We start from the raw sequence: 23,644 nt of genomic DNA on the forward strand, positions 1-23,644 counted from the left end.
CAAGCACCAACTGGACTGGACACAGCTAGACAAAGGGCAGGACAGAAACAGGCTCCGAATATTCCCTTGTTCATGTGTGGTTCGGACGGACTAGTGCATCACTGGGGGTGAGTTCTCAGTCATAAGCACTGTATGCACTGTCTCTAGTCACATGACTCTCTCCTAACACACTACTATTTATTTTTTTATCCTGCTGCTCAGCCACTTTATCCCTGATTGTATGCATATAACTACCTCATCTATCACCAATATCACTAATGTTGTTATTGATATTGTTCTTGTACATACTGTATATTTTATTCTTTATATTGACAATATCTATTTCTGATATTGCTACTATGCAAGTAACCATTTCGCTGTACCGTTTACACCTTCTGTAGAGACCCATCCACTTAGAAAGATGTGGCTGGGGGTTATAGCATTTCTTTCTCATGACCCATCAATTTAAACAAGTGTGTCTGGGAAAGCGTCATCTAATATTTATAAAATATTTTTATCTGGCCACTTTCTGTTTATCTGAAATTTTTACACTTTTAGTCATTATCTTTACTACACTAGTCACTGTTTAGCACATGACCTCACAAGTGAATCCTTATAGAGATGGGTGGAGCTGGCTTAAGAGGATGTGAACGATCCTGAATAGGTGTAGACAAGGGAGAGCTCTCCAGTAGTACCAAAACATTCAAAGGCCATTTTCTCAAAGGTGAGGTTACAAGTTTATCAAATTTCAAAGCAGAATTACCTTCCCAATTTTCCTCAAATGCAGTGTATGATATACCATTTCATAGCTCTGTTTCTCTGCTTTTATCCTATGTAAAAAACACCATTTCAAATGTTGCTACATAAGACCGAATCAAGGCGGTTGGTCACATATGTGGCTCACCTAGCTCACCTAGCTGTCTTAAGATGAATGCACTATCTGTAAGTCACTCTGGATAAGAGAGTCTGCTAAAAAAACACACATGTTAAATATACTTTATACACAGTTATAGACCAGTGTGGAACCACTGACACCTGCTGGAAAAAAGCAGGTACTGATATAAACTGCATATATGAACAGAACTTCTTGTCTAGAACTGACAAAGGGCGTTGAAGTATGCATCTGTTCAAGGATACATAATAATAATACAAATAATACAAATAATAATAATATTTGGCCTTGTGATACAATAATTCCATTAACAGGACCCTGACTGTCATCTGACTGTCATTAAGACTCCCTGTCCAACAGCAGACCAGAAACATCTCATGCTGTACCCCAAAATCATAACAATAGTGACTAGCTCTGTCCAACAGCAGACCAGTAATCTCCTCTGTCACTCTGTACCCATAATGTCACTCTCCGTCAGAGTAGAAAGTTACGTAAACCCCCAGCCCCAGGCAGCCTACCCTTCAGGTCCAGGTTCTTGGCTCCCATGGTGGTCTGGGTGGTGATCTTGGTGTCGATCTTGACGGTGTGGAGGTTGTTAGTGTCTCGTGAGATCATGACGTTGTGCCAGTGGTTATCATTCAGGGGCTTGTTGGAGTTGCCCTTGATCAGGTGAGCTCCGTTCCCCAGGTCTGAAACGTAGTGCAGGTAGCTGGAAAAAGACAGGTAGTCACATGAATAATGATGCAGACACACACACACACACACACACACACACACACACAACCCTCCAATATGAATTACTATCATATAGTACAATTTGTCATGACAAACGTACCCCTTGACCAGCTCGACCACAATGAAGTCGTTTCCATCACCGCTGTTGAACAGTATGAGTCCATCTGATGAGGTGGTCTTGAACTGGAAGAACAGGTGCATAGAGTAGTAGGCCTGGAGAGTGGTCAGAGCAACGTAGCTCAACCGAGACTTGAACGTGACAGGGTCGGCAATGATGTTCTTGAAGCCAATCATGGCGTTGAGTTCACAGTAGTCAATGTCACCATTTTTACACAGGTCTACAGAGAGAATAGAATAGACACTTTGTTGATCTATTTTTTACCAAGAACATAGACACATTGTGAAGCACAATTCTGCAATGTACCTCCAGAGAGAGAGTACCATCTCTGGGGTGAAGTGCCTTGCTCAACACTTCTCCATCTCCTGGCCCAGGACTTGACCCAGCAACCTTCCGATTACTGACATACCACTCTAACCTATGGGCTACCTACCTATATAGGCCATGCCGTTGAAGGAGAGGCTCTGCAGGTGACCTATGAAGTTAGAGGGCACCAGTGAAAGGAACCTCTTCTCCGTCACGATGCCCGTCTCAATGTTGTGGAACTCTAACTGGGTGTGGTCACCTGCCATTTGACCTATTGATTGACAAGAGGCAGTGTGAGAGGGGTGATGGGACATAGGTACGGGGAGGTCATTCAAACAATGGGTTTACACACAAAGGGCTGGCTTCCCAATACAGATTAAAATTAATCGTGGACTACCAAACTCGCTCAATGTTTAAATATCTTTCTAGTCTATGTTTATGTTTATGTATAAGCCCACCTCAACCACTCCAGTACCCTGCACATTGAGTATGACCTGTATATACTGACTTGTATACTGACCTATATATTCTGACCTGTATATACTGACCTGTATATTGACCTGTATAATAATCTGTATATACTGATCTGTATATACTGACCTGTATATACTGACCTGTAAACTGACCTGTATACTGACCTGTATATACCGACCTGTGCATACTGACCTGTAAATACTGACCTGTATATAATGACCTGTATACTGACCAGTATATACTGACATGTATATACTGACCTGTGTATTTTCACCTGTTTATACTGACCAGTATACTGACCTGTATACACTGACATGTATATTGACCTGTATACTGATCTGTATACACTGACCTGTATACTGACCTGTATACTGACCTTTATATACCGACCTGTATATACTGACCTGTATACTGATCTGTAAATACTGACCTGCATATAATGATCTGTACACTGCCCTGTATATACTGACCTGTATACTGACCTGTATATACTGACCTGTATACTGACCTGTATACTGACCTGTGTATACTGACCTGTGTATACTGACCTGTATATACTGACCTGTATATACTGACCTGTATACTGACCTGTATATACCGACCTGTGTATACCGACCTGTATACCGACCTGTATATACTGACCTGTATACTGACTTGTATGTAGTGACCTGTGTATACTGACCTGTATATACAGACCTATAAATACTGAAATGTATATACTGACCTATATACTGACCTGTATACTGGCCTGTATATACTGACCTGTATACTGACCTGTATATCCTGACCTGTATATCCTGACCTGTATATCCTGACCTGTATATACTGACCTGTATACTGACCTGTATATACTGACCTGTATATACTGACCTGTAAAAACTGACCAGTATACTGACCTGTAAATACTGACCTATAAATACTGACCTTTGTAAATGGACCTGTATATAATGACCTGTATACTAAACTGACCTGTATATACTGACTTGTATACTGACCTGTGTATACTGACCTGAATACTGACCTGTGTACTGACCTGTATATACTGACCTGTGTATACTGACCTGCATATACTGACCTGCAAATACTGACCTGTATATACTGACCTGTGTATTTTGAACGGTTTATACTGACCTGTATATACTGACTTGTATACTGACCTGAAAACTGACCTGTATACTGACCTGAATACACTAACCTGTATATTCTGACCTATGTATTCTGACCTGTATATTGACCTGTATAATGATCTGTATATACTGACCTGTGTATTTTGAACGGTTTATACTGACCTGTATATACTGACTTGTATACTGACCTGTATACTGATCTATATATACTGACCTGTTCACTGACCTGAAAACTGACCTGTATACTGACCTGAATACACTGACCTGTATATTCTGACCTATGTATTCTGACCTGTATATTGACCTGTATAATGATCTGTTTATACTGATCTGTATATACTGACCTGTATATACTTACCTGTATATACTTACCTGTATATACTTACCTGTATACTGACCTGTATATACCGACCTTTATATACCGACCTGTGCATACTGACCTGTAAATACTGACCTGTGTACTGATCTGTAAATACTGACCTGTATATAATGACCTGTATACTGACCTGTATGCTGACATGTATATACTGACCTGTGTATTTTGACCTGTTTATAATAACCAGTATACTGACCTGTATATACTGACATGTATATTGACCTGTATACTGATCTGTATATTCTGACCTGTATACTGACCTGTATATACCGACGTGTGCATACTGACCTGTATATACTGACCTGAATACTGATCTGTAAATACTGACCTGTATATACTGACCTCTATATACCGACCTGTGTATACCGACCTGTGTAAACTGACCTGTGTATACTCACCTGTGTATACTGACCTGTGTATACTGACCTGTGTATACTGACCTGTGTATACTCACCTGTGCATACTGACCTGTATACACTGACCTGTATATACTGACCTGTATACTGACCTGTATACTCATCTGTATATACTGACCTGTATATACTGACCTGTGTATACTGACCTGTATATACTGACCTGTATACTGACCTGTATACTCATCTGTATATACTGACCTGTATATACTGACCTGTGTATACTGACCTGTATATACTGACCTGTGTATACCGACCTGTATATACCGACCTGTATATACTGACCTGTATATTCTGACCTGTATATTCTGACCTGTATATATCGACCTGTATACTAACCTGTAAATACTGACCTGTGTATACTGACCTGTGTTTTTTGACCTGTTTGTACCGACCTGTAAGTACCGACCTGTATATACCGACCTGTATATACCGACCTGTATATACCGACCTGTATATACCGACCTGTATATACCGACCTGTATATACTGACCTGTATATACTGACCTGTATATACTGACTGATTTTATATCAGACATTATGGACTAGACCTGACTGATTTTCTGACCTAATCCAGTGTCTTACCTATAAATGGCCAAAGGATCATCTTGAAAAGTCTCACACATATAAAACATAGTCAGTTTGTTAGAGAGGGGTTGGTTGTACCTTCTACAGGTTGAAGATCATCTACGGTGAGTTTCAAACTCTTTCCCCTTCTGAACACACGCACCGTGTGCCACTCGTTATCGTTCAGGTTCTGACCAGCAAAAATGGTCTCTGGACCCTTGCCTGTAGGATAGCCCAAACAGTGGTTAAGACACACACACCTCACCCAAACAGTGGTTAACACACACACCTTGCCCAAACAGTGGTTACACACACACCTCGGGACGGGGAGAAGAGAAACCAGAGTTAGTGCAGTGACAGGGTGTGTGTAGAAGGGTAGGGAGAGAGGGGGAGAGGGAGAGAGGGAGAGAAAATCCTGTTCTAGTATTTCTATGAGTGTTCTATTAATAATGTCACTAGGTGGCAGTAAAGCGCCACCACAGTGCTGGCCTAGCTTGAAAGGTAAGATACTGACAAACAAACTCCGTCTTGTTTAGTTACTGTTATATGGCATTTCAAACCGTACTCTGTTGTCACCTCAATCAAATTAATTGTATATAATAACATTGGGGGCGAAAAATTATAGTCATAACTTAAATAGTCTTAACTAAAACACCTCAATCAAATAAATTGGAAATAATTATGTTAAAGGAATACTTTGGGATTTTGGCAATGAGGCCCTTTATATACTTCCCCAGTCAGATGAACTCATGGATACAATTTTTATGTCTCTGTAGCTTGGTTTACAATCAAATTGCGACAATAATTTTCAAACATCTGCATAAAACAATATGTGCATTTACCCACCAGAGATGTTTCCATCAAACAGATTTTTTGCAGATAAAAGGTTGTGTGTGATGACATAGTGCAAATAAAAAATGTAGCATTAAATTCCAATGTACCGAAATAAAAATACAAGTTAAATGGGTTACCATCACATTTTCTACTCGATTGATGGTTTTGTCACAAACACTGTTGCCTTGTATAGTGAATATACCCACTCTGGTTTTGGCACATGCCCTCTAGCCAACAGCTAGCAGATACAGTGTGGGTAGGCTATCTACATTATGATATTATTATGGATAAGAACAATATTATTTCTACTTTTCAAACGGCAGCCAAGCATCGATCATCATGTCACCAGAATAATAACCTCAATATTTATTGGAAAGGAGCATCAAGTTCACCGTGCACTTTTACCACCCTGTGAGGTTCATCATAACTTATTTAATCTGTAGCCTAATAAACTGTATGCTTTCCCAAGTCGTAGTGGAAGGACCACACAAGTTTACTTCGATATGATGGTTATTATATCAATATTTGAACATTAAGGCGTTTCCACCGTTTCCACCATTTCTCGCATGATTCATTTTACCGACACAAAAAGATCCAACCACGTCGAATAATAAAATTGACTGCCGTCATTTATAAAATTGTACTAGCATTTCATGTTTCCATCAGCCAAATTCTTGAGCAAAATCGGTTTAAGTCTTCCGGAGATTTGAGACTGGGACGGAGATTCACCTTCCAGCAGGACAATGACCCTAAGCATACTGCTAAAGCAACACTTGAGTGGTTTTTAGGTGAAATAGTTAAATGTCTTGGAATGGCCTAGTCAAAGTCCAGACCTCAATCCAATTGAGAATCTGTGGAATGACTTAAAGATTGCTGTACACCAGCAGAACCCATCCAACTTGAAGGAGCTGGAGCAGTTTTGCCTTGAAGAATGGGCAAAAATCCCAGTGGCTAGATGTGCCAAACTTATAGAGACATACCCCAAGAGACTTGCAGCTGTAATTGCTGCAAAAGGTGGCTCTACAAAGTATTGACTTTGAATAGTGAATAGTTTTCAAGTTTTCATTTTGTTGTTTGTTTCACAATAAAAATATTTTGCATCTTCAAAGTGGTAGGCATGTTGTGTAAATCAAATGATACAAACCCTCCCAAAAAATCTATTTTAATTCCAGGTTGTAAAGCAATAAAATTTGAAAAGTGCCAAGAGGGTGAATACTTTTGCAAGCCACTGTATACTATACTTCCATTCATTTGTTAAACTAGGTCCAGGGGATCTTCAGACGAGTGTTGTGAGGCCTGTGGTTGACCAAGAGCAAAAAAAAGGACATGTACAGTACCATTCTAAAGTTTGGACACACCTACTCATTACAGGGTTTTTCTTGATTTTTACTTTTTTCTACATTGTAAAATAATTGTGAAGACATCACAACTATGAAATAACATGTATTCATGTAGTAACTAAGAAAGTGTTCAACAAATCAAAATATATTTTAAATTTGAGATTCTTCAAATAGCCACCCTTTGCCGAGATGACAGTTTTGCACACTCTTGGCATTCTCTCAACCAGCTTCATGAGTTAGTCACGTGGAATGCATTTCTATTAACTGGTGTGCCTTCTTAAACATTCATTTGTGAAATTGATTTACTTCTTAATGCAACTGAGCCAATCAGGGCTCAGTTGGGGTGGTATACAGAAGTATACAGTATACAGTAGTCACCCTTGCCTTGATGACAGCTTTGCACACTCTTGGCATCTTGTTGTCCGTGAGAGTCTCACCTCACGTGTAGCCCAAACAGTTTGGAAGCTACAGACACAAGTTGGCAGATAGGCTGTACCTATATTTGTCAGTAAATGCTAGGAGTGGTGGTAGGAGTCAGGCGCAGAGAGCAGAGGTAAGGAGATAATGTGTTTATTCCGTAACACAACAAAAACGGTGGACGCCAACACAACCGGCGTGAAATGCGAGGTGCCCAAAAACAACAGGTACACAGCACGCACATAAAACACTATTCGATCGCCAGCACATCCAATAACAAAACACACTGATGCAAATAATCCCGCACAAACCTGGGCGGGCTACACAGGCTTAAATAACCAAAATCAAGAGAACCAAATTAGGAACAGGTGCAAACAATCAGACATACCAAACGAAAAGGAAAAAGGGATCAGCGGCGGCTAGTAGGCCGGCGACGACGACCGACGAGCGCCGCACGAGCTGGCAGGGGAGCCACCTTCGGTGGGATTCGTGACAATATTAGTCTCATCTTTCCATAGAGGGGTCATACTAGTTTGTAGGCCAAACCATTCAGACAATACAGATGATTTAGTGAGAAGACCGATTTTCAGGATGTCTCATGGTCTGACAAACATCGCTGTGGCTCTGCCACCTTTCACCGCAGATGTGGAAGTGCGACATCGGCAGGTGTGTTGAACTAAGACTAATCCAATGCAAAAAAACCTGATATCTCTAGTTTAAACTGACAGATTTTGATGGGGATTATTTTATTATGCTAATGTGATTTCTGTGGGGCCACGGAACTCAACTCTAGGGGGGTTTTAAGGGAAAAAAATTATAAAATCTTAGGCAGAAATGTAACATTATTCAAGATGCTAGGAGCCGTCTAACTGTGACTGAGGCAGAGAGGGACGTGTCTTGTCAAAGCTGAGAATAGAAGCTGGCAGAATGAGAAAATAAGGACTGTGATTTTCTAAAGAGGGGCATCCCAGGGATTTTCTAAAGTCATAACTGCCTAATGGTTAACTGTGAGAAAAATTACTGATGGTGCTTGAAGTTGTATATTTAAATATGCAGTTTGTACCAAACGAGTACACTCGAGACAGTTCTGCATTGCATTCATACTTTATGAATTAAAAACCATAAAGGAGGAGAGGCAGTTCCCATAGTAACTTAGAACATGAGAACAGTGGAGAACAACACCTCCTCTCCTCTGACACAGCATCAGGACATGACACTGGAGGTAAGGCAGGACATGATGTTGTTGTGAATGTGGCTCATTTATTTAATGTGAGAGTTTGAAAGTATATACACTATATATTTTTGAGAGTATATACACATACACACACACACATAGACACACACATAGACACACACACTGACAATCAACATGTTCATAGTCAGAGCAGGAGCCACAGTCAGTGTATATCAAATTATTTCCTGCCATCTGGCACAATATGAATCTCTCCTTTCCAGCAGAAGATAATATGACTGTATACAATCAGAATCAGAGCCTGAATTTGACCCAATTGGAACACTGATCATTTGGTTTTCTCATAAAGCCATACTGTCTCCAGATTCAGAGAAACGTTAGGGTCCCAACATTGGGCAATTTAATTGTATGAAATCTCTGACATGTCCTGGACCTTAGACCAAAGACTTCAGAGGTTCCAACTCATACAGTGTGTCACTCACACAAGGAACATGTATCCTGCTGAACCCCCCCGGTCTCTTTTTTCTCTCTCCTCCTCCTCCTCCTCCTCCTCCTCCACCTCCACCTCCTCCTCGTCTCTCTGCCACAAGGACAGAGGGATGGAAGGCAAAGATCAAGCCATCCTTTCAAGTGCCCCAAATCCCTCCATCCCATTATTTAATATATTGCTCTCTCAAACTATTCCCATTCTCCAGGAGCCTGGTTTCTATCCTGCACTGGCCTTGGTGTGTTGTTTGGTGCTTACAAAGCAAAACGGAGCTTCTGAGGTTGAGTATAGTAGCCCAGTGCTCCAGCTGCCTGTGATTTGCATACACATTGCTTTGAGGCTTTGAAGATTTCAGGGAAAGAGGAAAGGAAGTAAATAGCTGTAAATTGGTTGAGTGGAATGAACCTGCTCACCATATGAATGGATCCAGGGGGGAGTGAAGACAGTGGAACCAAGCCATCTGCAGCTTGGGGTGTTTCATATTGAGTATGGTTACATGCACACAATAATATGATGATTGTGGATAGTCAGATGAATATAAGAGTTTGATTAAAAAGTTTACATGGTTTGCAAGAAGAACAATTTCCCAAATGATCCTGTTTCCATGAACACATCTGAAATCAGGCCACCTGATGGGACTTTTGATAAATGCAGAAAATCACCAATCAAAATAAACGTTCTACCACAGCGACCATGTTATTTTTGGGAAAACTACTTGATTCTGAATTTGGATATATAAAGCTTGTATTTCCCAAATGATCCTGTTTCCATGAACACATCTGAAATCAGTCCACCTGATGGGACTTTTGATAAATGCAGAAAATCACCAATCAAAATAAACGTTCTACCACAGCGACCATGTTATTTTTGGGAAAACTACTTGATTCTGAGTTTGGATATATAAAGCTTGTATGTGAAAACTACTTCTAAGATGCATACTTTCAGTTGTTCTGAACTCACTTCACTCTCGATAAAGAGGGAGGCTCTTGGCTGATGCTAGCACATGCACAGATAAAATACACCGCTGGAACCCAGACTAAGGTGTTAACATGATCTAATCATTTGTATAGAACTAGGAATAGAGAGGAGGATGAAGGAACTAGGAATAGAGAGGAGGGATGAAGGAACTAGGAATAGAGAGGAGGGATGAAGGAACTAGGAATAGAGAGGAGGGATGAAGGAACCAGGAATAGAGAGGAGGGATGAAGGAACCAGGAATAGAGAGGAGGGATGGAGGGATGAAGGAACTAGGAATAGAGAGGAGGATGAGAGGAGGATGAAGGAACTAGTAATAGAGAGGAGGGATGAAGGAACTAGGAATAGAGAGGAGGGACAGCCAGAGTTTACTACTGTATCCGACCACCACACTGTGTCAGTCATTTGGAGAGACAGAGAGAGAGGAACAGGTCACTACACTACAGCAGGATTAGACCCACCATAAGCAGGGCATTCTAGCAGAGTGGTTCATTGTCAGTAAAGACCATGTGCAGCAAAAAGTGTATGTGGTAGAATGTTGTCAAGAGAACTTTGGCACACATTAACATTGACAAGCCTTTAGAAGCGGTGACATTTACATCCAATGTCAGGCACCTGTGTTGTTTGTTTGCATGCAAATGTTCTTGGCTATACAGCACATGCCAATCCAATAATCCATTATCACCCCAGTTCACAGACTACATTCATACTCTGCAATCCTGTCAAAACATTTGCATAATCTGGGGTCTTTCTGTAATTGCTTTGTACAATCAGTGTGTGGGGCTGTGTGCGTGCGTGCTCATGTGCACATGCATGTGTGTGTGTGTGAGAGTGAGAGAGACAGAGAGAGAGGAAGAGAGAGAGGGAGAGAGACAGAGAGAGACGGAGAGAGACAGAGAGACAGAGAGAGAGAGAGAGAGGGACAGACAGAGTGTGTGTCTGTGTGTGTGTGTCTGTGTGTGTGAGAGAGAGAGAGCGAGAGAGAGAGAGACAGCCAGAGTGTGTGTGTGTGAGAGAGAGAGAGAGAGAGAGAGAGAGAGAGAGAGAGACAGAGAGACAGAGAGTGTGTGTGTGAGTGAGAGTGTGCTGTGTTATACAAAGTGAATAGGCAGTGTAAAGGAAACTAAGAGAGACATGGAGGTCAGATAGGTCAACTATTAATGGAAAGAAACCAGGCTGCATTTCCTCCCCACACAAACCCCCCCACACACACACGCAGTGATGAGGTTAACGGTAAAACCACGACTGGTGCCAGAATGCAAATTATATAAATTATAGAATAAACCATTGCCTTGAGATGGTGCTAACAGAAAGTCAATGGGACACATCACCACATCAGCATACACACACACCACCTAGCGAATAGCATATGTCAACTTGTGTCAAGTTACTGGTAGTTTAAAGTTATTAAATTATCCTAAAGATGCCAAGTTGTAATAAATCAATAATACAACAACCAAACTACACTAAAAACGGTAAAAAAAAAAAAACAATCCACCTGACAGTGTGTGTGTGTGTGTGTGTGTGTGTGTGTGTGTGTGTGTGTGTGTGTGTGTGTGTGTGTGTGTGTGTGTGTGTGTGTGTGTGTGTGTGTGTGTGTGTGTGGTTGTGGGTGTGTGTGCATATGTGTATTTTTAGCTTGTTTTCTGTAAGCGCCTGTTCAGTGTTAAAGTTGAAGTGGTAGCAGTTTCTTAAGGCAGAGCTGAGGCCGCCCACGGGAAGGGAGCCTAGGACCCGTCATTGACAGTGATGTGTTCTTTGAGTCCGTTCTGAACAGGATTTTCCTCCATAAAGCTGTCCAGAGATGCCGCTAACTGACAACACTAAATAACGCGATACCAAATTAAGTGATTTGAACAAATAATTAGCAGAGAAAAATGAAGAAAAAATATACATATTGTCAACTCCGTCAACAACAAAAAAAATTGAGCGTCAACCTCGTCAGAGTGCTACAGATCTGATAGAATGGTTATGTTTTTATTGGGGACTTTCAAATGAATAACTGTCCATATTTACAAATGTTTGTATTGAAGTTTATTTTTAGAGGCAAAAAATATGTCTGTTTTGAGAATCTGTTGTCAACTCTGTGTCACAACCGTCGTAGTGAGTGGACCAAAATGCAGCGGGTATATGTATGCTCATCTTCTTTTATTGAAGAAAACAAAAACAAAAACACTTATACTAAACAAACGACGAAAAACAGTCCTGTAAGGTTCACTGACAATACATGGAGACAACTACCCACAAAACCCATGGAAAAACACCCCTACTAAATAGGACCCTCAATTAGAGGCAACGAGGAACAGTTGCCTCCAATTGAAGGTCAACCCAAGAAACTTAAACATAGAAATAGACACACTAGAACAAACATAGAAATATACTAACATAGAACATAAACCAAAAACCCCGAAATATATTAAAAAAAACACCCCCTGCCTCGCCCTGACCAAACTACATTAACAAATAACCCCTTTTAATGGTCAGGACATGACACTCTGTCAGTGGCTTGTCAACTTCATCACTGATGGCTAACCCCCTTAAGATCGATTTTCTTTGTCAATATTCTGAAAAAATACTGTAATCACAGTTCTGCGATATGCTTAAACAATTGAAGTATTTACTGTGCTAGACCTAAGGGATAATGCTTGCCTTACCAATGCAGTTTCATGTTCTAAATTGAGAAAAACATGCCAAAATGCTAACAAAATTACCCCTGGAGTATATAATAGGGCTATAAAACCAAACAAAAATACATTTGGAGGTTTGTATTACATATTTGCATAATCGAATGTTAGAATTAAACAATCAAGACCTTGAAACACTTGCTGGACAATAATTGCAAAAATGAAATAGCTTTCATGGTGTCTGACAGAGTTGACACAAATCAGGTAAGTTGCATTTTATGAGAAAAAATAAATAGGTTGTTCCTTTACATGGTGTGATAGCTGATACTTAGGTTTATCAAAATAAGATTGTACCATCTTTCAAGAATCCCTGAGTACTAAAACAGCAACATTTTCTCTCAGCATCATGGCAAAATGTGTCAAATAGCATGAGATTAGCTGTAAAATTGCACAACAAAAAAAATATCTGCCCCGTGGCAACAACAACAAATATGTAACACCTTGTTTGAACTTTGCAGGGGACGTTGTGAAATTGCGCTATGCCGCTATTTCTAAATCTATCAAAAAATAGGATGAAAACTGTAACTAATAGAGGATGGTAACTATCTAATAGAGGATGGTAACTGTAACAAAAATAGAGGATGGTAACTGTAACTAGTAGAGGATGGTAACTGTAACTAATAGAGGATGGTAACAGTAAATAATAGAGGCTGGTAACTGAAACTAATAGAGGATAGTAACTAACAAATAGAGGATAGTAACTGTAACTAATAATTGATAGTAACTGTAACTAATAGAGGATGGTAACTGTAACTAATAGAGGATGGTAATTGTAACTAATAGAGGATGGTAACTGTAACTAATAGAGGATCGTAACTAACAAATAGAGGATAGTAACTGTAACTAATAGAAGATAGTAACTGTAACTAATAGAGGATAGTAACTGTAACTAATAGAGGATGGTAACTGTAGCTAACAGTGTCACGTCCTGACCAGTAAAGGGTTATTTGTCATTGTAGTTTGGTCAGGGCGTGGCAGGGGGTGTTTGTTTTGTGTGTTTCGGTGTTTTTGCTTTAGGTTCTATGTTCTATGTTTAAATCTAGTTTTCTATTTCTATGTTGGGGTTTTGGTAGGACCTCCAATTAGAGTCAGCTGGTTGTCGTTGCCTCTAATTGGAGGCCATATTTAGTTGGGGTTTGTTTCACTTGTGTTTTGTGGGTGGTTGTTTTCCTGTATAGCCTGTGTTGCCTTACGGAACTGTTTCGTTGTTTTGTTTATTTTGTTTAAGTGTTATCTTTAAATAAATTAAGAAGATGAGCAATATACCCGCTGCGCCTTGGTCCAATCCTTACGATGCCTATGACAAACAGGATGTTAACAGTAAATAATAGAGGATGGTAACTGTAACTAATAGAGGATAGTAACTGTAACTAACAGAGGATGGTAACTGTAACTAATAGAAGATGGAAAGTGTAACTAATTGAGGATAGTAACTGTAACTAATAGAAGATAGTAACTGTGACTAATAGAGTATAGTAACTGTAACTAATAGAGGATAGTAACTGTAACTAATAGAGGATAGTAACTAACTAATAGAGGATGGAAAGTTGAACTAATAGAGGATGGTAACTGTAATTAATAAAGGATGGTAACTGTAACTAATAGAGGAGAGTTACTGTAACTAATAGAGGAGAGTAACTGTAACAATTAGAGGATAGTAACTGTAACTAATAGAGGATAGTAACTGTAACAATTAGAGGATAGTAATTGTAACTAATATAGGATGGAAAGTGCATCTAATAAAGGATGGTAACAGTAACTAATAGAGGATGGTAACTGTAACTAATAGAGGATGGTAACTGTAACTAATAGAGGATGGTAACTGTAACTAATAGAGGATGGTAACTGTAACTAATAGAGGATGGTAGCTGTAACTAATAGAGGATAAAATGTAACTAATAGAGGTGAGTAACTGTAACTAATAGAACTTAGTAACTGTAACTAATGGAGGATAGTAACTGTAACTAATAGAGGATGTAACTGTAACTAATAGAGGATGGACACTAACTAATAGAGGGTGGTATCTGTCAATAAATAAAGGATGGAAACTGTAACTAATAGAGGATAGTATCTGTAACTAATAGAGGATAGTAACTGTAACTAATAGAGGATAGTAACTGTAACTGATAGAGGATGGTAACTGTACAAATATAGGATGGTAACTTTAACTAATAGATTATGGCAACTCTAAACAGAGGATGGTACGTGTAACTAACAGAGGATAGTAACTGTAACTAATAGAGGATGGTAACTGTAAAAAATATAGGATGGTAACTGTAAAAAATATAGGATGGTAACTGTAATTAATAGAGGATGGTAACTGCATTTAAATAGAGGATGGTAACTGTAACTAACAGAGGATGGTAACTGTAACTAATCGAGGATGTTAACCGTAAATAATAGAGGATGGTAACTATAAAAATATACATTTACATTGAAGTCATTTAGCAGACGCTCTTATCCAGAGCGACTTACAAATTGGTGCATTCACCTTATGATATCCAGTGGAACAACCACTTTACAATAGTGCATCTAAATATTTTAGGGGGGGGGGGGGTTAGAAGGATTACTTTGTCCTATCCCAGGTATTCCTTAAAGAGGTGGGGTTTCAAGTGTCTCCGGAAGGTGGTGATTGACTCCGCTGTCCTGGATGGTAACTGTAACTAATAGAGGATGGTAACTATAAAACATAGAGGATAGTAACTGTAACTAATAGAGGATGGTAACTATAAAACATAGAGGATGGTAGCCGTAACTAACAGAGGATGTTAACCGTAACTAATAGAGGAGAGTAACTGTTGCTAATAGAGGATGGCAACTGTAACTAATAGAGGATTGCAACTGTAACTAATAGAGGATGGAAACTGTAACTAATAGAGGATGGAAACCATCATTTATAGATGATGGTAACTGTAACTAAGAGAGCATAGTAACTGTAACTAACAGAGGATGGCAACTGTTGCTAATAGAGGATGGTAACTGTTGCTAATAGAGGATGGTAACTGTAACTCATAGAGGATGGTAACTGTATCTAATAGATTATGGTATATGTAAGAAATAGAGGATTGTAACTGTAACTAATAGAGGATGGTAACTGTAACTAACAGAGGATGGTAACTGTAGCTAATATAGGATTGTAACTGTAACTCATAGAGGATGGTAACTGTATCTAAATAGATTATGGTAACTGTATCTAATTGATGATTGTAACTGTATCTAATAGAGGATGGTATATGTAACAAATATAGGATTGTAACTGTAACTAATAGAGGAAGGTAACTTCAACTAATAGAGGATGGTAACTGTAACTAATAGAGGATGGTAACTTCAACTAATAGAGGATGGCAACGGTACCTAAAAGAGGATGATAACTGAAACTAAATAGAGGATGGTAAATGTAATTAAATAGAGGATTGTAACTGTTATTAAATAGAGGATGGTAACTGTAACTAATAAAGGATGTTAAAAACTGTAACTTCAAAAAATGAAAATAAATAAAAAATGGTAAAGTGGGGCGTGCATATGTATTCACCCTTTGCAATGAAGCCACTGAATAAGATTTGGTGCAACCAATTACCATCGGAAGTCACACAAGTTGTTAAACAAAGTCAACCTGTCTGCAATCTAAGTGTCACATGATCTGTCACATGATCTCAGTAGATCATGTTCTGAAAGGCTACAGAGACTGCAACGCCACTAAGCAAGGGGCACCACCAAGCAAACGGCACCATGAAGACCAAGGAGCTTTCCAAACAGGTCAGAGACAAAGTTGTGGAGAAGTACAGATGAAGGTTGGGTTATAACAAAATATCTGAAACTTTGAACATCCCACAGAGCACCATTAAACTGTACACTCCACAGAGCTGGGAGAGTGGCCAGAAAAGAGTGGCCAGAAAAAAAGCCATTGCTTAAGAAAAAAATGCCAAAAGGAGGTATCTGGTTAGATGAGACTAAAATTGAGCTTTTTGGCAATCTAGGAAAATGCTATGTCTGGCGCAAACCCAACACTTCTCATCATCACGAGAATACTATCCCCACAGTGAAGCATGGTGGTGGCAGAATCATTCTGTGGGTATGTTTTTCATCGGCAGTGACTGGGAAACTGGTCAGAATTAAAGGAATGATGGATGGATGGAGACTGGGACGGAGGTTCACCTTCCAGCAGGACAATGACGCTAAGCATACTGCTAAAGCAACACTCGAGTGGTTTAAGGGGAAACATTTAAGTATCTTGGAATGGCCTAGTCAAAGCCCAGACCTTAATCCAATTGAGAATTTGTGGTATGACTTAAAGATTGCTGTACACCAGCCAAACCCATCCAACTTGAAGGAGCTGGTTCAGTTTTGCCTTAAAGAATGGGCAAAAATCCCAGTGGCTAGATGTGCCAAGCTTATAGAGACATACCCCAAGAGACTTGCAGCTGTAATTGCTGCAAAAGGTGGCTCTACAAAGTATTGACTTTGGGGGGGTGAATAGTTATGCACGCTAAAGTTTCCTGTTTTTATGTCTTTTTTATTGTTTGTTTCACCCAAAAAAATATTTTGCATCTTCAAAGTGGTAGGCATGTTGTGTAAATCAAATGATACAACCTGGAATTAAAATTGAAAATTGTTTGTAAGGCAACAAAATAGGAAAAATGCCAAGGGGGGTGAATACTTTCGCAAGCCACTGTACTGGACCAGATTCTTCTTTATCATGTCCATTGATGCCAGGCTCGGGTTCTGAGCTCTTCACCACACCTTCTACCTAATATAACTCATCCTCTTTCACTTCCATGTCACCTCCAGAACTCAGACTGGCACATGGCTGTTTACTCTTGACACCAACCTTCTTCAACACCCCATCTCCATTTTTCTCGCTATCTTCCTCAAATTCAAATCCAACCTCTGCATTCCTTATTCACTTCAACCTCATTCACTTCAATTTTCCCCTCCATTCCTCCTCAGAAATCCACCTTTCTGTGTCCCTATCCTAATATTCCTCTTCTCCCGACTTTGCTTGCAGCCCGGTGGCATCCCGACGTACCTCCATCTCATAATGATCCGACTCACCTCAGAAACGTGTCTTCTCTGGGAGCTAACATTTTGAGAGCATGAGTGGTGCCACACACAGAAAAACGGCCCCCAAACTCAACTCTGTTCTACTCCCGTCGCGGAAGAAAGACAAGCACTACTCGTGGCCTCCTTCTCATTAGTTAATCAGGGACCTGAACCACGCCCCCCACACCTAAGGAACACAGTACTCAGATATTGTGCAGGAGATTAAAGCCAGCAATGGGGGAGGACAAGTGCCACAGTTTGTGCCCAGCCACAACACTACCGCTGCCATGTTTGGGGAGAGGGGATCGGATGAGTGTCCCCCTGCTCGGGATGAAGATTCGACTGACGTGTGAGTGCATACCAATGGTTTCCGGGAATGATGACGTTACTTATTAAGCTTTCTCCAGACGTGGCCTGCTATGACGTAACAGCGGAGGCTACAACTACAGTATCAGAACCCAATGATGTCAACGCCAAAGCGACAAATGCTCCACGCCAAACAACATGGACTCTAGGTTGTGTGTGATGTGAGTGTGCCCGTCCTGTCCTTGTGTTTTGTTCTGTGTTGCTTTTATCCTGTAAGCCCTTTGAAAAGGTAAAACAAAGAGACTGAGTATATGGTATTGGGATTGAAAGAACTTTAGTTTTCAACATCTACTTCACATAATTACCTATTCTGTTCAAACACTCGGGAGTTGTTGATTAGTGTGAGAGAGAATAACTTTAACATTAAAATAGTAATTTACTAAATAAGTCTCCAACATATTCTAGCATGAGGGCTACTTGAAAAATTAAATGTGACATGTTGCGAGCTAGCTTTTAAATGGCAACATTCTTTTCTCTCCCTTGCATTCAGGTTTATATATATATATATATTGCAACGTACACAACGTGCACAGCATTCTTATTTGCATTACATTTACCATATAGATAGGTCTTACAAATCTCCATTGGCATGCATAGGTAATGTTATAGAATTGCCTAACTGTTATTGCAAACCATTTGTGTAAATTATTTTTGATGCCCCTATATACACCAGGCTATAGAAACACATTGAGTGTACAAAATATGAAGGACACCTTCCTAATATTGAGTAGCAGCCCTTTCACCTCGATTCCCTTGGCCAGTCTATGTCATGGAAAGAGCACGTGTCCTTAACGTGTTGTATACTCAGTGTACATTCCTTTGTACTCTATGAAATATTGTGACCACTCGGGTGACTCCACCATCCCCCCAAAGAAGAGGAGCACTGGATGCAGAATGGCTTGAGACAATCTGGATGGAGGAGATGGAGCTCACTATTTCCTGTTGTTTGGAGTGTGTTTCTCCATAACCTAACAAGAGAGTGTGAAGGTCAACCCTCAGGTAAAACCCTGGTGACATTGTGAGTATGCTGTATTCTGTACGGCAAACAGGAAACCAAGACTCATATTTTCTGACTCTTCAGGACTCTTCTACCATCAATAATTAATCAACGTCTCTGAATAATAAATACAAGGACAAATTCCCTCCCAAAATATTTGCAACGTTAACTCCATAGCACTACACTCACATGTCCTCTTCCTCTCTCTCTCCCTCCCTCTCTACAGGAAGTTGTACTCCCTCCCTCCCTCCCTCCCTCCCTCCCTCCCTCCCTCCTGGCAGCCCTACTATCGCCATCCCTCTCTCTCTGCTCTGTGAGGCAGGTTAATGAGAATAATAAAAGCCCGCTCTGTATTTCCTCTCCGCTTTGAAAAGCCTCATCAATTTACCGAGATGGACTGAGGAAGAAGGAATGAAAGAAAAAAGAACAGACCTAGGAGTTGAGAGAAAGGTAAAACATTTAGAGAAAAAAAGAAAATGAGGGGAACGGGGATAATGATGCATGGCTAAAACACCTCTGTTTCATATCAGCCTGTTTAAATTTAGAGTCGTCAAGGCTGGTAATTAGAGACAACAGAGTGTGAACAATCACTCTTGACTGCCATATTGGGGGTTCTCATTCATTCTAACCCCTCCCTCCCTCTCCTTCCTCTATCCCTCCATTCCTTCTCTCCCTTCTCTCTCCCCTTCTCCAGCAGTCAGTGCTCTGGAAGAGAATAGATTCACACTGCCTGAGGCTCATTACATAGTATACATACATTCCATGATCTCCCATGGCCTGTCTGCCCTGCACTGGTCTGTTCACTGGCCTTTATGATACATAATGTATATCTAAGGTATAGGTAATTGATTGAAATCATATTGCTAATGTGATTTTAAAATAGTGATTTTTCTCCATTAGCTGTTGGGGAAAAAAATATGAAATATTGCACATCTTAGCCAACCTGGTCTGAAAACATAATCTAAAACATATGACATCTATATACCATTTACCTACGTAAATATTCTACTTTCTGGCACACATGAACTTAGACAACATACATGCAGGTAATATTTTAAACAAACGGCAACTTTTAAGGCTTAATAAAGCCTTCATAAACCCCTTAGAAGCCTATATAGATGTAGTTTGTTTAAAGGAGATTTACATTCATGAATAAGAAACATTGTGAATACAGATAAGACAGTAGAACAGTATTTAAACAGGAGTAATAAATGTGAGCAGTCTTTACTTACTGGTAGTACAGTTAATCTTGATACAGTCTAGATGGGGGAGAACAGATGAGATGTCACATCATCCTTCATTATGACAGCTGCAGACAATGTTAAAGCAGAACAACCCACCCCTCTGGGGACGACACACGGACACAGGGACCACAGCATGATGCTCTCCACCATGGCCCTCTCCTCCTCCACACCTGGCTGAGATAAGAGTGACTGGGGTGTGGTAGGAAGAGCATGGCAACCACTACTTTACAATGCCAATCCAATTAGTTAGAGTTATTTCTGTCAGCAAAGGGCCTTTCACAGTGCTGTTATTAAGTTTATATGTATGGCTGAACCGGAAAGCCTTAACTGACCAACCTATAACTTCATCAACATGTGAATATTTTGTGTAGAAGATTTGAATATTTATATTTTATTTCATTTGAAAAGTAACACAAACTAATTAACGTAAGGCAGATGTCACAATTAAACATTTCTTGGTTAAAAGTGGCAAATAAAATGGTGTCCTTGACAGAGGAGGTGGTTTTGTCTGTACATGTGACATCTGCAATAAGAGAGTATCAGAATATGGTCATGGTCAAGCTGGGCCACTCGGTAGGGATGCTGGGTGCTCTAACATCTTAGATGTAGGATAGGCCATTCAAAGACACCATGCCTCAAATTGACCACTGTCCTCTCTCTCAAAGCTGTGAAGAACAGTGGACTTTTTTTTAACCAATTCAAATGATTAGTACTGAATATCAGGTATGATGCCATTGGTGACAGAGGCTTTTCTCACTGCACACTACTACTACTACTACTACTACTACTACTACTACTACCAATACTATCACCACCGCTACTATCACTACTACCAATACTATCACTAACGCTACTATCACTCCTACAACTTCCACTACTATCACTACTACTACTACTACTACTACTACTACCACTGCTACTGCTACTATCACTACTATTACTTCTACTGCTACTACCACTACTAATGTTACTAATACTGCTACTAATACCATCTACGAATACTATGACTACTACTATTACTACTGCTACTGACACTACTACTACTTCTACCACCACTCCTACTACTACTACTACTACTACTGCTACTACCTACTGCTTCAACTACTACTACTACTGCTACTACTACTACTGCTTCAACTACTATTACTACTGCTACTACTACTACTACTACTACTAGCACTATCACTACTACTAATACTACTACTACTACTACTAATACTAATACTACTACTGCTACTACCTACTGATTCTACTACTACTCCTACTACTGCTACTACCTACTGCTTCAACTACTACTACTACTGCTACTACTACTACTGCTTCAACTACTACTACTACTACTACTACTAATACTATCACTATCACTACTACTACTACTACTACTACTACTAATACTACTACTGCTACTACCTACTGATTCTACTACTACTACTACAACTACTACTACTACTACTACTACTACTAATACTAGCACTATCACTACTACTACTACTACTACTACTACTACTAATACTACTACTAATACTACTACTGCTACTACCTACTGATTCTACTACTACTACTACTACTACTACAACTACTACTACTACTGCTACTACTACACTACCATTAATGACGACTGCTGCTACTGCTACTGCTGCTACTACTACTACCACTGCTACTACTGCTACTATCACTGCTACCACTACTGACTACTACTGCTACTGCTACTACTAATACTACCACTACTATCACTACTACTCATATTACTACTACTACTACTACTACCACTGCTACCACTGCTACTACTGCTGCTACTGCTACTATCACTACTACCACTACTGCTACTACTACTGACTACTACTGCTACTGCTACTACTATCACTACTACTCATATTACTACTACTACTACTACCACTGCTACTACTGCTACTGCTGCTATCACTACTACCACTACTGCTACTACTACTGACTACTACTGCTACTGCTACTACTATCACTACTACTAATACTACCACTACTATCACTACTACTCATATTACTACTGCTACTACTACTGCTACTACTACTACTACTACTACCACTGCTACTACTGCTACTACTGCTATCACTACTACCACTACTGCTACTACTACTGACTACTACTGTTACTGCTACGACTACTACTAATACTACATCTTACTACAACTTCATTACTACCATGTGGACCTAAACTTCTATTTCTACTACTTACCTTCAAATAGTATACTAACACTGCTAGTATTTCTGTATAACATGCTACTACTGTATGTATATGCTGCTAAAGAACCACATATTGTTGCTGCTACACAGCTTCTCTAGCTTTCTCTCTCTCTCTGATTATACAGTGAGTCAGTGTTGTGCTGTGAGGAGAGAGACCTGACCCAGACATCCTACCCAGGTGGCCCTGCCAGTCGTGTGTCGTCAACCACAGCAGAAAAGTGGTCGCAAACAGCCGAAGACCAACGCCAGCCAGCCCGCACAGGGAATGCTTTTCAAAGAAAGAGGGGAGAGAGGGAGGAGAAGGGAGAGAGAGGAGGGAGACAGAGGAGAGGGAGGAGGGATACCTAGCGATCTAAGGGCAAGGGAACCGAGTGAAACCAAGTAAAGAAAGTATTAAAAGATGTCCCCAAAAAAAGGAAAAATTTAAACAAAATGTTTTTGTCTGTCATCGTCAGATCAGATTTCAGAAGACATTTATGGTAACCATGGCGATATGGGTTGTCAGTCCTGTAACCGTGGCCATGTGGGTTGTCAGCCCTGTAACCGTGGCCATGTGGATTGTCAGCCCTGTAACCGTGGTGATGTGGGTTGTCAGCCCTGTAACAGTTGTGATGTGGGTTGTCAGCCCTGTAACAGTGGTGATGTGGGTTGTCAGCCCCCTGTCAGTGTGAGGTGCTGCGACAACGGGCTGCCCTGAGGTTGACAGACCGGCAGAAAGTATTGCCAATGCCATGCCCTCTCCTGCTAAATGTCTCGATTTAGGGAGCCCAATTCTGTTTAGCCTGTGGAAAAGAGAAATAGCTGGCAATCGCATCCCACAGCCATGCTCTGTTTGGGAGATATCCAACTTTTTCAGTGGCT

General features: G+C 40.2%; 1 protein-coding gene across 6 annotated transcripts in view; it reads right to left on the reverse strand.

Moving 5' to 3' along the window:
• Window positions 1–23,644, reverse strand: part of LOC106611148 (neurexin-1a) — a 557,947-nt gene that overhangs the window by 437,748 nt on the left and 96,555 nt on the right. For all 6 annotated transcript variants that reach the window (XM_045724959.2, XM_082978410.1, XM_045724935.2 and 3 more), the window contains 5 exons: window positions 20,552–20,578; window positions 5,087–5,209; window positions 2,158–2,301; window positions 1,707–1,944; window positions 1,390–1,580 (listed from right to left, as the gene is read on the reverse strand). In XM_045724959.2, the coding sequence (XP_045580915.2) occupies window positions 1,390–1,580; window positions 1,707–1,944; window positions 2,158–2,301; window positions 5,087–5,209; window positions 20,552–20,578 (723 nt within the window). The remainder of the gene's footprint in view (window positions 1–1,389; window positions 1,581–1,706; window positions 1,945–2,157; window positions 2,302–5,086; window positions 5,210–20,551; window positions 20,579–23,644) is intronic.

Source organism: Salmo salar, chromosome 01 (assembly GCF_965601325.2).
Source record: "Salmo salar chromosome 01, fSalSal1, whole genome shotgun sequence".
Classification (NCBI taxonomy): domain Eukaryota; kingdom Metazoa; phylum Chordata; class Actinopteri; order Salmoniformes; family Salmonidae; genus Salmo; species Salmo salar.